This window comes from Panthera uncia, chromosome E3, assembly GCF_023721935.1.
Source record: "Panthera uncia isolate 11264 chromosome E3, Puncia_PCG_1.0, whole genome shotgun sequence".
NCBI classification, from domain to species: Eukaryota; Metazoa; Chordata; class Mammalia; order Carnivora; family Felidae; genus Panthera; species Panthera uncia.
The window spans coordinates 18,628,947-18,646,361 of NC_064815.1; the positions used below are offsets into that span (position 1 = coordinate 18,628,947).

The 17,415-nt window shown below is 37.9% G+C and overlaps 1 protein-coding gene across 3 annotated transcripts in view; it reads left to right on the forward strand.

Moving 5' to 3' along the window:
* Nucleotides 1–3,694: 3,694 nt before the first annotated feature.
* ZNF713 (zinc finger protein 713) overlaps nucleotides 3,695–17,415 on the forward strand; it is a 71,734-nt gene continuing 58,013 nt past the window's right edge. For 2 of the 3 annotated variants that reach the window (XM_049638733.1, XM_049638731.1), the window contains exons 1-2: nucleotides 3,695–3,896; nucleotides 16,293–16,381. In XM_049638733.1, coding sequence (XP_049494690.1) covers nucleotides 16,295–16,381 — 87 coding nt within the window. In that variant the 5' untranslated portion in view covers nucleotides 3,695–3,896; nucleotides 16,293–16,294. Of the gene's footprint in view, nucleotides 3,897–13,957; nucleotides 14,222–16,292; nucleotides 16,382–17,415 lie in introns of those variants that run through there. The other variant, XM_049638732.1, reaches the window with a different exon arrangement.

Below are 17,415 nucleotides of genomic sequence, written 5' to 3' on the forward strand. Positions count from 1 at the left end.
CAATGTGACACATCACATTATTAAAAGAAAAGATAAGAACTATATGATCCTGTCTATCAATGCAGAAAAAGCATTTGACAAAATATAGCATCCTTTCTTAATAAAAACCCTCGAGAAAGTTGGGATAGAAGGAACATACTTAAACATCATAAAAAGCCATTTATGAAAGCCCACAGCTAATATCATCCTCAATGGAGAAAAACTGAGAGCATTCCCCCTGAGATCAGAAACACGACAGGGATGTCCACTCTGACCACTCTTGTTTAACATAATATTGGAAGTCCTAGCATCAGCAATCAGACAACAAAAGGAAATCAAAGACATCAAAATTGGCAAAGATGTTGTCAAACTTTCACTATTCACAGATGACATGATACTCTACATGGAAAACCCAAAGACTCCACCAAAAGTCTGCTAGAACTGATACATGAATTCACCAAAATTGCAGGGCACAAAATCAATGTACAGAAATCGGTTGCATTTTTATACACCAATAATGAAGCAACAGAAATAGAAATAAAGAAACTGATCCCATTCACAATTGCACCAAGAGTCATAAAATACCTAGGAATAAATCTAACCAAAGATGTAAAAGATCTGTATGCTGAAAACTATAGAAAGTTTATAAAGGAAATTGAAGAAGATACAAAAAAAATGGAAAAACATTCTGTGCTCTTGGATTGGAAGAATAAATATTGTTAAAATGTCAATACTACCCAAAGCTATCTACACATTCAATGCAATCCCAATCAAAATTGCATCAGCATTCTTCTCGAAACTAGAATAAGCAATCGTAAAATTTGTATGGAACCACAAAAGACCCCGAATAGCCAAAGTAATATTGGAGAAGAAGACCAAAGTGGAGGCATCACAATCCCAGACTTTAGCTTTTACTACAAAGCTGTAATCATCAAGACAGTATGGTATTGGCACAAAAACAGACACATAGACTAATGGAATAGAATAGAGACTCCAGAAGTGGACCCACAAATGTATGGCCAATTAATCTTTGACAAGGCAGGAAAGGGTATCTAGTGGGAAAAAATCAGTCTCTTTAGCAAATGGTGCTGGGAGAACTGGACAGCAATGTGCAGAAGAATGAAACTAGACCACTTTCTCACACCATTCACAAAAATAAACTCAAAATGGATGAAGGACCTGAATGTGAGACAGGAAACCATCAGAACCCTAGAGGAGAAAGCAGGAAAAAACCTCTTTGACCTCAGCCACAGCAATTTCTTACTTGACACATCTCCAAAGGCAAGGGAATTAAAAGCAAAAATGAACTATTGGGACCTCATCAAGATAAAAAGCTTCTGCACTGCAAAGGAAACAATCAACAAAACTAAACGGCAACCAATGGAACGGGGAAAGATATTTGCAAATGACCTATCGGACAAAGGGCTAGCATCCAAAATCTATAAAGAACTCACCAAATTCCACACCCAAAAAACAAATAATCCAGTGAAGAAATGGGCAGAAAACATGAATAGACACTTTTCTAAAGAAGACATCCAGATGGCCAACACACACGTGAAAAGATGCTCAATGTCACTCCTCATCAGGGAAATACAAATCAAAACCACACTCAGATACCACCTCACACCAGTCAGGGTGACTAAAATGAACAAATCAGGAGACTATAGATGCTGGCAAGGATGTGGAAAAATGGGGACCCTCTCACACTGTTGGTGGGAATGCAAACTGGTGCAGCCACTCTGGAAAACAGAGTGGAGGTTCCTCAAAAAATTAAAAATAGATCTACCCTATGACCCAGCAATAGCACTGCTAGGAATTTACCCAAGGGATACAGGAGTACTGATGCATAGGGTCACCTGTACCCCAATGTTTATAGCAGCACTTTCAACAATAGCCAAATTATGGAAAGAGCCTAAATGTCCATCACCTGATGAACAGATAAAGAAGATGTGGTTTATATATTCAATGGAATACTACGTGGCAATGAGAAAGAATGAAATCTGGCCACTTGTGGCAACGTGAATGGAACTGGAGAGTGTTATGCTAAGTGAATTAAGTCATACAGAGAAAGACAGATACCATAAGTTTTCACTCTTATGTGGATCCTGAGAAACTCAACAGAAGACCAGGGGGGAGGGGAAGGGGGGAAAAAGTTACAAAGAGGGAAGGAGGCAAACCATAAGAGACTCTTAAATACGGAGAACAAACTGAGGGTTGATGATGGGTGGAGGGGAGGGGAAAGTGGGTGATGGGCATTGAGGAGGGCACCTGTTGGGATGAGCACTGGGTGTTGTATGGAAACCGATCTTACAATTAATTATATTTAATATAAAATAAATAAATGAATAAAAATAAAAATAAAGAGAAAAAAATAGAACTACCCTATGATTTAGCAATTGCAGTATTGACCCAAATAATACAAAAACACTAATTCAAATGGAGACCTGCACCCCTATGTTTACAGCAGCATTATCTACAGTAACCAAGTTATGGAAACAGCCAAAGTATATATATACTTGTATATATGTACAATGGACTATTACTGAGATATAACAACGAAATCTTGTCATTTACAACAACATGGATGGAGCTAGTGAGAAAAATACGTCAATTCGAAGAAAGACAAATGCCATATGGTTTCACTCATATGTGATATTTAAGAAACAAAACAAACAGCACAGGGAGAAAAAAAATGACTAACCAAGAAACAGACTCTTAATTATACAGAACTGATAGTTACCAGAAAGGAGGTGGGTGTGGGATGAGTAAAATAGGTGAAGGGGACAAAAATGCAGTTATCTTGATGAGCACTGAGTAATATATAGAACTATTGAATCACTATATTGTACACCTGAAACTAATATAGCATGGTATATTAACTAGACTGGAATTAAAATTTAATTTTAAAAATCCTCCATGCAAGTGCAAAGGACGTTTCTGTATTTTACAATCCATTTAACTGTGCAGTCGAGAAGGCCTGCCACCTAACCTTCATTCAGAAGTGGTTAATCTGCCTTTTTTAGCATGCTAAAAAGCAAATATAAAAAGAGGAAAATTATGGGATTCCATAAATACCTTCCAAGCAATGAACATGCTCCGTTTAAATCATAACCTTGTGAATGTTAGTATTTGACAGTACCTATCTACTTGAAAAGTTTTCAAAGATGAAATATGTTAAATATAGAATGGCATTAAGAGATCAACCATGGCAATCAATTTTGATGATGGAGAACATTTTGAATCCCAATTAAGTTATCCCTGTTAAAAGAATTTCATTCTTCTCCTCAGTAGACCTGTATTACAAAACAGAAAATTGAATTCAATCATTAATTATATTTTGAGTCTCTCAGTACAAAAGGAGGGTGGGAGGGGTATGCCGGGACTGAGGAGTAGGAGGGCTTCCCTCGTCGCCTTGGGACTCAGCAGCTACAGCGCGGGGGAACGGGGCAGTACGATGTTTCCCATTGGCAGGGACTATGGGAGGGTCCTCGGCCTTCCCTTTTCTTCCCCCCACCTTCACTCCCACCCCTACCCCAACTTCCACCCCCGGTAAGCGAAATTTTGCGAGGCCTGGGGCGGAGGTCCGAGCCTCCTGGGTGAGCGCTGCCCGGGAGAAAGCCGACCGGGGCAGCGGGTGGGAGTTCCGAGTCCAGCATGTGGGAAGCGCTCTGCCTGGGGCGCCGCTGGCGCATGCGTATCGGGGAGCTTCAGCCAGCGCGACGCGGTCGCCATCGCGGGAAGGTTTCCGTTAAAGCGGGCCTGGAGCCGGCGGCTGGTCCAGCTCCAGGGACCCAGCCGCTGGGCGTCATTGGCTCAGGCCGTAAGGCCCTCATCACCCTGTCCCGCCTAGGTCGGGCCCGGCGGCGGTGGCGTCAGGGGGCGGAGCCGCCCCGAACGCCCTTTGTCTGTGGAGGCTGGTGAGTGCGGCGTGCCGCGGGCCCGGAGGCGGGCGAGGGGGAAGGGCGGGCGGCGGCCCAAGGGTGCCCGGGTAGCGGTCGCAGTCCGCGTTCAACTCGGAGTACTTCTGCAGCGCCGTCCTCCTCCTCGGAGACCCGCGCCCCTTCTTTGATAGAAAGGCCGCCCCATCCCAAGAGTACAAACATATTTTCCTCTGGTATCTTCTGCAGTTGTTATTTGGTGTGGGCATGGGTGGGTGTCATTTTTTGGAAAGTTTTTCCCCATCTCAAGATTATTAAAACCTTAACCTTTACTTTTTTCTAATGTTTTTAAAGGATTTTAAAAATGTATTGTTTACATTTGTACTTATATTATGTTGGATATTAATTTGTTGTCAGGTGTTGGATAGAAATGAGCCTTTTTCCCAGTTGTCCTGCCATTATCTATTGAATCATTTTCCCACTGAATTGAAATGACACTTCTATTACATTCTGCAGGCGTGTATATACTCGGAAGTGTTTCCAGACAGTTTCTTGCACTGCTCTGACAGTTTTTGCACTGTGTTTTAATGTTAAGTATGTTTTAATATGTGGCAGAGCAAACGCCCCCTAATTATGTCCTCTGACAGTAATGATCTATTTCTTTTGACGTATTTGCAATTGTGAAAAATGTAAAGGTTCAAAAATTATAATTCTCTAAGAGAAAGAATTGATCGTGGCACTTAGTGGTGCTCAACAGATAGTTATTAAACTAGGGAATGTTTGTTGAAAGTCACTGTGTTGTTGAAAATGTTTACGTTTACTTGTTGCCATCAGGATAATCTAGTTTCTTAGAAGTGCCTTCAAAGCCCTTTATGATCTTAATATTGCATAATATTTTGCCATCCACTCTTGCACATCGTGCTATAGCCATACCAAACTGTTGAAACATGACACAAAACCCTCTGGGAAAAATTCATTCATTTGATTATGTCAAAAATTTAAATTTCTGTATTCAGAAAGAACAAAGGGCTAAAAACAAGAGACATGAAAAAATGTGCAACATGTGTAAGAGACAAAGGATTAATGTCCATAATATGTAAAGAATCTCTGTAAATAGCAAAAAGAAAGAAAGAAAGAAAGAAAGAACGAAACAACAGAAGGAAAAAGGGAAAATGGTCAAAGGGTATGCACAGGCAATTTATAGAACACAGGTAACCAAAAAACAAAACAAAACAAAAATTTCTAATGCTTAACCTCATAAGTAACCCGAGAATGCAAATGAAGACAAGGATATTTTTCACAAAATAGAATGGAAAAATATAAAAATATTGATGATAAAAGGTGTGAGGGAAATGCCCAGGAGAAGGACCCAGTTGTAAAATTGAGGAAGACACTTTGAATGGCAGTGTGACAGTACCTACCAAAATGTTAAATGAGCTCACCCTGGCTCAGAAATTTCATTCTGGAATCAGTCCTGCAGAAATAGTTGCACAGGTACAAAATGTGTAAAAAAGTGTGTAAAAAGATGTTTATTTCAATATTATTTGTAATTGTGAGAAATAAGTACGCTTAAATGTTCACTAGGGATATGCTTAAATATATTATGATAGATCCATACAATGGAATACTGTGCTGCCATAAAATAGAATAAGGTAGTTTATTTTGAAGTTAACAAACAAGGAACAATTTAGTGAATAAAGACATTTAGTGAATAAAGGATGCTAGAGAACAATGGCACGTAATATAGTGTGCATCATATTAAGTATGGATGTGGTTATATATGTTCATAAATGCACAGAAAAGGATGTACACCAAATGACTGGCAATGATTTATTTTCAGAGAGGGAAATCAAATAGAGAAGAGGGATTGAAAGTCACTCACATCTTACTCAGTATATTCCCATGTTTTGAATACTTATGGTTTCATGTAGAATGTGTAAAAAAAAATTGGAACATATATTACATGTGTAAGGAAAAAACACTTGATCTTAGCCAAAAGACCGAGAAGCTATTTCTTGTGTAAGGAAAAAACAAAACAAAAGCCTCACATGAACTTAAGATCTACACAGGGGGGAAAGTGTTTTATGATGCAGAAAATTTTTAAATTAACTTTTTTTTAAAGCAGCAAAGAATAAAAGACAAATGATAATAAGAAGACTACATTTGTTATTTATGTTATACCAAGGGAGTTGCTGTTTACTGTTTGTGTTCAGGGATCCCCAAGACTACCCTTAGGTTCAATGATTTGCTAAAATGACTCACAGAACTCAACAAAACTGTTATACGTACAGTAGCATAAGTATTACAGTGAAAAGATACACATTAAAATCAGCAACAAAAAATGCGAGTCCAGAAGAGACCAGGTACAAGCTTCCAGTTGTCTTCTGTCAATAACAGTCACGCAGCTAGCATTTACATCCTCCCAGAAGTGACATGTAATAACATGTATGCAGTATTGCCAACCAGGAAATCTCCTCCAAACCTTGGCATCCAGAGTATTTATCGGAAGTTGTTCATGTAGGCATAGCTGACCACCTGTGCTGCTGACCTTCAGTCTCCAGTCTCTCCAGAAGGCAAGCTGATACCACATGGCCCAAGGATCCCACTATAAATCCTCTTTTGGCATAAACTTTCTGACCTGTCCCAAGGCCTCAGGTAAACAGAGACACTCTTAAAAGGCAGGGTGTTGCAAGGCTATAGATTATCTTTCAGGAACCAGGCCACGATCAAACCTTGCCTTAAAATGTACAGTTTGGACCACCCAGACCTGCTTAGTTCATCCTTTCCTGCACTCTGCACTTTGTAATAAAGAATTCTTACAAATTAGTGGAAAAGGCGAAATGGTAGAAAAGTGGACAAATTACACAAAAGTGTAATTTATGAAAGAAGAAACATGAAAACTAAAAATGTAAAGTCTGCCTCCCATGTTATCTAAGAATTACATTCTAAAGCAGTAATTATATACTATGTATTATATTTTAAAAGAATAATGCTGATCATTCTTGGCTAATGGTCACTCTCATATATTGTTGATTAATATGTAAAATGGTACAACCTTCCTTAATAGTATTTTGTCTTCCTTTTGATCCAGCAGTTCCACTTCTAGGAATCTATCCTAAAGAAATAATCACACAAAATTATGCCAAGACTGTATAATGTTTGCTGTAGTCTAAACAGGAAAAGAGAAATAAAGCTCCCTAAATGCCTATTAATAATTAACTTATTAAACAAGTTTTGGGTATTGCAAGCAATTGAATATACCATGACACTATTTTTTTTAAATTTTTTTCCTTTTTTATTTTATTTGTCTTTTATTTTATTATTTATTTAATTCCAGTAAACTTAACATACAGTGTTATATTAGCTTCAGGTGTACAATAAGTGATTTGACAATTCTATATACTATTCAGTGCTCATCATAATAAACCTACTCTTTAATCTCCATCACCCATTTCACCATCCCTCCCCACTCACCTCATCTCTGGTAACCATCAGTTTAGTTTGTTCTTTATAGTTAAGAATCTGTTTCTTGGTTTGTCTTTCTTTTTTTTTTTTTTTCTTTTGCTTGTTTGTTTTGTTTCTTAAATACCACCTGTGAGTGAAGTCATATGGAATATATCTTTTTCTGACTTGACTTATTTTGCTTAGCATAATACTGTCTAGCTCCATCCATGCTGTCACAAATGGCAAAATTTCATTCTTTTTTGATGGCTGATTAATATTCCATTGCATACATATGCCACATCTTTATCGATCTATCTGTAGACACAGGCTGCTGTAAACAGTGTGGCAGTAAACACAGGGGTGCATGTATCCCCTTGAATTAGTGTTTTTTTGTGTTTGGGGGTAAATACCCAGTAGTGCCATTGGATCATAGGGCAGTTCTAATTTTAACTTTTTCAGAAACCTCCATAATGTCTTCCACAGTGGCTGCACCAGTTTGCATTCCCAACAGTGCAAGAAGTTTCCCCTTTATCTGCATCCTAGCCAACACTTATTGTTTCATGTGCTTTTTATTTTAGCCATTCTGTCAGGTGTGAAGTGACACCTCATTCTAGTTTTGATTTGCATTTCCTTGATGAGTGATGTTGAATATCTTTTCATGCATCTGTTGGCCATCTGGATGTCTTCTTGGGAGAAATTTCTGTTCATTTCTTCTGCCCATCCTTAATTGGATTATTTGGGAGGTTTTTTTGTTTGTTTGTTTGTTTTGGGTTTTTTTTGGTATTGAGTTGTTTGTATAAGTTCTTTATATATTTTGGATACTAACGCTTCATCAGATAGATCATTTGTAAACATTTTCTCCCATTCAGTAGGTTACCTTTTAGTTTTGTTGATGTTTCCTTCAATGTGCAGAAGCTTTTTATTTTGATGTAGTCCCAATAGCTTATTTTTGCTTTTATTTCCCTTACCTTGGAAGACTTATCTAGAAAACTTTTGCTACAGCTGATGTCCGAGTGCCTGTGCCCTCTTCTGGAATTTTTATAGTTTCATGTTTTACATTTAGGTTTTTAATCCATTTTGAATTTATATTTGCATATGGTATAAGAAGGTGGTCCAGTTTCATTCTTTTGCACATAGCTGTCCAATTTTCCCAGCACCGTTTGTTGAAGAGACTGTATGACCCTAGTTTTTTGAATATTTAGATTTTTGTTTTCTGTCCTGAAGTGATATACACAATACTGTCAATTAAAACCCAGATTTCAGAAAAGAAAATCAGACATATGATAATGACATATGCCATATTATAATATGTGTGAGAATTAGTATAGAAAAAGCTGGGAAGTATGTATCCCCAAAAAACTGGTTATCTCTGGGTAATGATATTATAAGTGATTTTCTTTCTGCTTTTCTATGTTTACAAAAATTTTTGTTTTAATATTTGTCAGAAAATAAAATTAAGGTGTTTCCAAGATAGAGAAAAGGTGTGGAGAGAGAAATCACTCTGGCTCCAGCATGAAGAAAATACTGGACTAAAGTTAAGGACCAGTTTGATGGATGCAGAAGTAGTCAAAGTGAGAGATGATAGTGGCCTGAATCAAGGTAGTGGAAGAGAAGATGAGACATTCACTACATATTTAAGGGGATAAATTTACCAGAATTTGACTTTAATTGAAGAGAGAGACTAAGGGAAAGAAAGAAAGAGAGGTCAGGAATGGCATTCAGGTTTCAGGCTTGGTGGTGCTATTCATTGAGATAGGGAATTTAACAGAAGAATAAGAACAGTATGTAACAAACTGATGAATGGATAAAGAAGTTGTGGTTTATATACACAATGGAATACTACTTGGCAATGAGAAAGAATGAAATATGGCCTTTTGTAGCAACATGGATGGAACTGGAGAGTGTTATGTTAAGTGAAATAAATCATACAGAGAAAGATAACATGTGTTCACTCTTATGTGGATCCTGAGAAATTTAACAGAAGACCGTGGGGGAGGGGAAGGAAAAAAAAAAGTTAGAGAGGGAGAGAACCAAACCATAAGAGACTCTTAAAATCTGAGAATAAACTGAGGGTTGATAGGGGGTGGGAGGGAGAGGAGGTTGGGTGATGGGCATTGAGGAGGGCACCTGTTGGGATGAGCACTGGGTGTTGTATGGAAACCAATTTGACAATACATTTCATTTTTAAATAAATAAATAAATAAATACTAAAAAAAAAAACAAAACAAAAAAAGAACAGTATGTAACATATAAATATGTCTACTATGTGGCATTTTGTTTTAAATATTTTCAAAATATTCACTTACTTAATCCGCAACAAACCCATGAAGTAGGTACTATTATAACTAGTTTTACAAATGAGGAAATTGAAACATTGAAAGGTTGAGTAACTTATACAACCAAACTCACACAGCTCGTAAGTTGTGGAGCTAGGAATCAAACCCAATCAGTTTGATGATAGGGTTGGTGTTCATGCATACTTCATTGCAAATATATGGCAAGAGGCTTAAGAGAGAATGAGTTTGGGACATGTTAGGTTTGAGAGATCTGGGGGACACATGCCTGGGGATGTCCAGTAAGGTGGTTGGGTAGATATGTGGTTATGTAGCTCAAAAAAGATGATCAGTGAAATCATGGCAGTGGGTAAAGCTGAAGGAAGCCACCTGAGAACAAATAGAAGAGAATAAACACAAGTACTAACAAATGGACCTAACTGTATTACAAGTGAATGACATAACCACACTGAAGGAAGTGGCAAAGAAAAAAGTTAAATTACTTTAGAAAACACTATCTTGACTAGATACTGTATAACTAAAGACAAAGAGAACTCTACACAGATGCTGTAATTTCCAGTTAATAACTGTGTTTGTCACAGGGGTATGAGTCAATTCTGAAACTACTTTGTGTATATACCAAAACTGAACAAATAAGTAAATCTATTGTGAATACTAAGAGCCAACAATCTTCCTCCTTTCCTCACTGGTAACTTCTTTGTTGAAGAAAGAAGTGAGGAAAAGAGGAAGATTAAAAATGAGCCCTGAGGTATTGGATTGGAATCAGAGGTGTCATAATGAACTTGTGGCATTTAATACATAGATGAATACAGTGTGTGTGTGTGTGTGTGTGTGTGTGTGTGTGTGTGTGTGTGTCTGTGTGTCCGTGCGTCCTATCTCTCCTAGAGGGCCTAGAAGCAATGATACCCCAGTAGCAGCGAGCACAGCTGATCTTTGTGCAGATCCAGCGCCCAGATCTTTGTTTCTAAGCACTTCTCCAATAAAAGGAACTAGGGCTCCTTGGAGAAGTTGATTTCTAGGGCTGGGCAGGGATAATACAAGAACTTGAAACATCTTACAGTGCCAAGAAGTGCTCAAAATAGGATAGAGGCTGGTCAGAATAACATAGGAGCCTCCTACTGGCCAAAGCCAAAACTATTTGTGCAATAAAATAATGATAATATTGGTGCTTACAAAATATTCATGAGTTCATAGTGACATAAATAAATTAGTAAATAAATGATAAGAGATATGGAGCAGCTTTTCCTTGCAGAAAAATTCCAGTTAATAAATTAGTGGGAGGTATACCTGGGTGGCTCGGTTGCTTAAGCGTCAGACTTTGGCTCAGGTCATGATCTGACAGTTCATGGGTTTAAGCCCTGCGTCAGGCGCTGGCTGACAGTGCAGAGCCTGCTTCAGATCCTGTCTCCCTGCCCCTCCCCAGCTCCCTCTCCCTCTCTCAGAAATAAACATTAAAAATATATACATAAATAAGTTAATGGGAAAGAGAGAAATAGGGAAATCACCATTAGACCAACACTATATTACTAACTGTTGCAGACAAGATAAACTGATGGATGCTAAAGTTAGTGGGTTTGAGAAGAATCAGGATATTTATATAATCTTCAAGTATCTCCCCAAGATATTTATCAGCTACAGAGGGAAAGATGGTTGCTCTACAGTAGAGAAGCCAGGTGAACACCACCTTAACCAAGTGATAAAGGTTAACATTATCATTAATGAAGTGTACCAACATCATAAACCCATTAATGCGATGTACTAAGAAAGATAAAAGATCACTTCTGTGTTATTCTTGCCAAAAATACTTAGCTTCATTCCAACCATGAGAAAACATCAGACAAACCCGAATTGAGGGACACTGCAAAATAACTCATCAGTACTCTTCAAAAGTATTAAGCTCAAGAAAGACAGAAAGGCTGAGGAACTTACAGATTGGGGAAGACAAAGGGAAAAAACAACTAAATTCCATGTGGGATCCTGGATCAAAGAAAAAATACTACTAGAGAAACTAGTAAATTTTGAGTAGTTTGAATTAATAGTATTGTACCAATTTAAATTCCTTGTTTTGATCATTGTACCATAGGCATATAAAATATTAACATTTGGACAAGTAGGGTGAATTGTATGTGGGAATTGTGTATTATTCTTGTAACTTTACCGTAAGTCTAAAATTGGTTCAAAATAAGTTAAAAATAAAAAATAGAAGAGGAAACAGAAGAACCCTTTCATTTACTCATTTAGCAGATACTGAGTACCTACTATGAGCCACATACTGAAAGTATTAAAAGTGGAATAGTAAATAAGACAGAAAAGATTCCTGTCTTCACGGAGGTTAACATCACACAATGGTGAGGTATAAATAAAAATGATGACTACAAATAATTACAATGATAAAAAGTGCTACCAAAAAAAAAGGAAGGTGTAAATGAGGGACCTCACATGTCTGTGATATTAAAAATCTTCCTTGATTTAAACTGAGACCTGAAGGAAGAGTAAGTATCATCTGGAGTGGAGGAGGGGAGATACCACACAGGACACATTTAAGGACTTAAAAGCAGAGCTGTGTAGATGAAATCTCAGAAGCAAGCAGGGGAGTGGCTTGAAAGATCAGGAAGCAGGTCACAGGGTTTTTTATGGCTTTGTATTCCAGCCTAAGAGCTGTAGGGAGCCACTGAAGAATTTCAAATAAGGGACTGATATGATCAGATTTGTATACCTTTAAAGATTCCTTTACTTCACCTGTGGAGGGAACAAAGATAGATATTGAAAACTCCTAAGGAACAACATAATGTAAATGGTAGGCAGAGGAAAAGGGACTAGAGCATAGCCTGCTGAGAAAGACTGTGGACATAAAGCAAAACACAGCTGTTAGTAATGTCAGATACCCATCAGAGCTCAGGAAGTAATAAACCCCATTGCATGAACAAAAGTGTTGTTGACATTCCTAACCAGAGCAATTTTAGCGGTGTGCTGATGGCAAAACAGAAGAAAGATCATAGATAATTGAAAAATAAATGGGTAGTGAAGAAGCAGAGACAAGTACTAACAATCCTTTGAAGAGTTGTAGCCTTGAAAAAAGAATGGATATTAGTTACAAAAGGGCATATAGCCAGTGAAAGTTTTTAATGCTGGGAGAGATATTAAATGGTTTTAAATTATGACAGGAGGAGTCAATAAAATGAAAGATGAAGTTGCAGATCAAGGACTGAGAAGATATATGCTAGATTCAGGCCTGTAGGGAGGCTGGAGAGAATGGTTTGATCCTAGAGAAGAAATATTTTTTAAGGCAAATCCCTGGGTCAAGAATATTCCCCCAGAGATGCCATTTCATTAGGTCTGGGATTGAACCAGTGAATCTGCTTTTCAGCAAATGCTGTGTGATTCAAGTGATCTGCAGACCACACTTTGATAAACATTGCTCTTTTTTTCTATTTTTCCCCTATACTAAGCCATTCCTGTCTTTTTTTTTTAATGTTTACTTCTTGAGAGAGAGACAGAGCATGAGCGGGGGAGGGGCACAGAGAGAGAGAGAGGGAGACACAGAATCTGAAGCAGGCTCCAGGCTCTGAGCTGTCAGCACCCAGCCTGACGTGGGGCTTGAACTCACAAGCGAGATTATGACCTGAGCCGATGTTGGACACCCAACCGACTGAGCCACCCAGGCACCCCAAGTCACCCCTGTCTTCACTTTCTTCCCCATCCAGTCTATAACATAAGGTTTCCCGATTCATAGTCTAGCATTTTGTAAGGGAAGAAACTTCAGAACTACTATGGCACCGGAAGTGGGTAACAGAAGTAGAATGATGGTGAAAATCACTGGCATTGAAGAAGTTAACAAAATTAGAGGCTCTGATAATGGTTCTGAATTCCTGCTTGCTTCAAAATCACTTGTGAGGCACTTAAAAAATGTATAGATGCCGGACTTCATCTCAACAGTTTTTGGGTGGAACCTGGACATGTATATATACGTTAATATATACATGGTCAAGGAAGTTCACTCAAATTTTTGGAAGAGCTTGGAGGAAAAAGGGTATTAAGCCTGAAGTCATTCTTCATCTGAATTGATTATAATTTTAGTATTCCTTAGGCAGTCATGGGAATTCCTTACTTTCCAAGCCATCATGGTTACATATTTGAAAAAGCCTGTGGTGATACCACAGGCTTCTCTGAAAAGGACTACATGTGTATTGTATAAAAAATTACACACAGTTTGGAGATGGAGAGTGGTTGGTTTGTGGGGTTTTAGTGTGTGTGTTTCCAATACAGGAATTAAAAGGGAAATTTTGAGAAGGGGATCAGATTAAAAAATGAAAAAGGAGAGAACAGGTACTAAGAAGAACTTCAGAGTATACTAGAAGGAACCTAGGGCTGTGAACCAGGAGACCTAGGTTCTAGAACCAGCTTTTTCACTTAGTTCTATGATCTTCAGCTTCAGAATCCTCCTTTAAACCAAAAAGCTGAGAACTAAATCAGTGCTTCCAACGTGTGTTCTCTGGAAACTTAGTCTCATCAGATGCCATAAGAAAATTCTCAAATAACTAAGTTTGCAAGCAATATATATTTGACATGCTCTTTATCCCCTTGGGTTCACACGTATGAAGGACAAACCCTGTTCTGCCTAACTTGGTAAATGCTGTTTTTTATTATTGTGATTATTTATTATTTTGTAAGTGGTTTTGAGGTGATTGGGTTGAAACCATCAAAGCATTCTCATAGATTCTGTCTGGCTCTTCAGAGAATAGGACACTTTTAGAGCTTTTGCTTGGTGAAATAGAACCTGTTGTTGGTTTTTTTAATGTTTATTTATTTTTGAGAGAGAGAGAGAGAACAGGGGAGGGGGAGAGAGAGGGGGAAACAGAATCTGAAGCAGGCTCCTGGTTCTGAGCTGTCAGCACAGAGCCCGATGCTGGGCTTGAACCCACAAACCATGACATCATGACCTGAACTGAATTTGGACACTTAACCGACTGAGCCACCCAAGCGCCCTAGGACCTGATTCTTAAAATGCTTTTAAATTACTCCTGAAAGGTGTACCTCTTAGTCAACTGGTTGTAAAATGTTGAATTCATGCCCTATCTTGGGCAGTGATTGGCTTCCTCATCTAACAAGGCCATTCCACTGGAACTGTGATTTTCTCTTCTTAAAAAAACTTACTTCTCAGGAATGACTTCATTCTTTAATACCATCACTAGCTTTTGAGAGAAATTTTTCAGGCCAAACGTTGTGAACAGAAAAAAGAATGTTTTCTTTCATGCTTATCAGCAGATCAAGACATTTTGCTCTGTTGTTGATGTTGGTGAAAGTCTTCTGAAAATCTTTCACTAGGCACGGACCACATGTTTTCTATTCTAAGAGGATGGGTAAGAACTAAAGCTAAAGTTTGTTTTTGGTTGATGGATCTGTATATATCTGCTTTTTGTAATGTGTGAATCTGAGAAATTCTAGAAATGCTCTTTGATTGTTTTTAAAAATTCCACACCATACTGTGAAGTATGAACAGATAGTTTAGTATGTTTCTTTACAGACTCTCTAGGTCACTGGGTGACTGAGACTGCTGGACTTCTTCTGTAGACTGGTGCATCTCATTACATGTGCTACACCTGATAGAGTATCTTACAATATTCCTGTCAGAAGGGAGATTTGAGTATCATAGTGAAGTCTGTTCATGAAGGACTGATGCCTTTAGGGGGAAAAGGTAATAGCCACCTTGAGGAACCCCCACATGTCAACCTTGCATGAACAAGGCAAGATTCTGAGAGTGGCTGCCCTGAGAAGTCATTCTTGTGGATAGCCATTGGCTCCTGAGGTTCTCATCAGAGATGAGGCACCTTTAATACCTGGGAATGAGTGATTGTTTTCCATAAGGCATTGGAAAATCAGCTTTCAGGGACTGACAAGGACACTGAAGCTGTTAGTACTGGTGTATCTCCTGACTGTCCTTCTAGAAGAAAGCAAAGCTTTGGTGGCATTATAACTTAAGAACTGCAAAGAGGTGTAGTAATCCTGGTGGAGGACTGAATCCATGTACTCAAACAGGAAGGTGAACATTTTGAAAAATGAGAAGAGTGAAATCTCCTTTGTGTATTAGAAAAAATCATCTTTAAAGATTTTCTTTTTAAGTAATCTCTTCACCCAACATGGGGCTCTAACTCACAACCCCAAGATCAAGAAAGCCCAGAAAGATCAGCTTAAAGAGAGTAAACTAGAGAAGATCCCTGGAGTTTGAGTTTGGGGATGAATGTATCCCCTTAAAAATAAGATCAGGCTCTCAACATATGTTTTCTCTATCAGCTCATATCAGTGGTTTGCATCTCCTTACTTAGAAGTCACTTGGAGACTTTAGAATTTAAAATGCTGTTGCCCAGGGTCATCGTAGACCAATTTGTATAATACTGGATTTATCCAAATCTTAGCATTTGCATTTTTAGAACATCCCCCAAGTGTGTAGCCAGGGCTGAAAATCACTGAACTTCCTTGAGCTTCCCATATGCCACAATAAGAGAAAGTTCTACACTGAATTCCTCAGTATGTTGGAAGAGCAAGAATGTCACGGTTAAGTTATCCAGCCTTTGAGCTTATGTCTTAGAGGGCTTCTCTCTAAACTGTCTGCCATCCTAACACAAAGCAAAAACTCTAAGAGTTAGTGTCAGTGTTAATGTCATGTATTGACCAGATGCTTCTTTGCTCTTTTTCTTAGTTATGCCCTCTCAGAATGTTATACTTTCCCAAAGAGGGAACATGGAAGAGAAGGAAATGAATGATGAATCACAGATAGTCAGGTCTCAGGTAAGTTCACTTTTATTCTCCTCGGAAATGCTGTTATAGTTCTAAGAATGTGGGCACTTTTATTTTTCAGTTCTCAGTTTTGAATCCAGAGCCCTTTAGACTTTTATGGCAAATGATAATCTCTGTAAGATGTTTCCCGTTTGCCTTATATACCCTTTATAACTCTTCTCTCCTTCCAGCATTTTTACCAGATCACGGGCTGATGTCTGTTCTAGATATTTTAAAGGAAACAAAAGAAGCCATTGACTATCTTTTAATCACCCTTTACTTAAACAGCTCACCAGACTTTAAACAACACTTGTCATTCTCTCTGTAAACAATGAATGATGCCCAAGTATGACTTCTTGGAGCTAATGACATTATTAAATATACCTGAGGACAGCTGCTACAAGACAGTGTTTATCAAGAATCTCTTGTATCTCTTACAAAATCTGTTTAAGCCTGTTGTTACTATTCCATAATTTAAGTATTATGTAAACTGATAAGGTGTAACTATGACAAGAAGTTGTTTCTATGAAAACTAGTTGAATGCTTTGGAAAGACCTTATAAATGCCACTTTTTTTAAATTGCTATCAAATTATGTGTGAGAAAACTGTAAAACACTGAAGTAAAATTATAAAAATCTCAGAGGATTCTACGCTTGTATAATTTCCCAAGTGTCACTTGCTTGTTCCACTTTAATGAAACAAAAACTGATGTATTATGGGTATGGGCATTCAATCATTAAAATCACTCTCATAGAAGAGGCTTAGATTTGCATCGAAAGATGAGCAAATGAATATACATTTATAATTTCAAATGAAAATGTTTAAGATATCTTTTATGGATCTCAACTTTAACAGCTTTTTAGCTTAACACACCAGCTACCAGTATCAATTAATTCAGATAGGAGTGATGAAATTTGAAGTGGGGTTCATGAACAAATGGCTAAGAAAGAATTCTCAAGACTTTTTTTTTTTTTTTTTTTTTTTTGTAAAAAAGGGGTTTTTTTTTAACACGAGGAAAGGACCCAATGGGAGGAAGGAGTGGAATG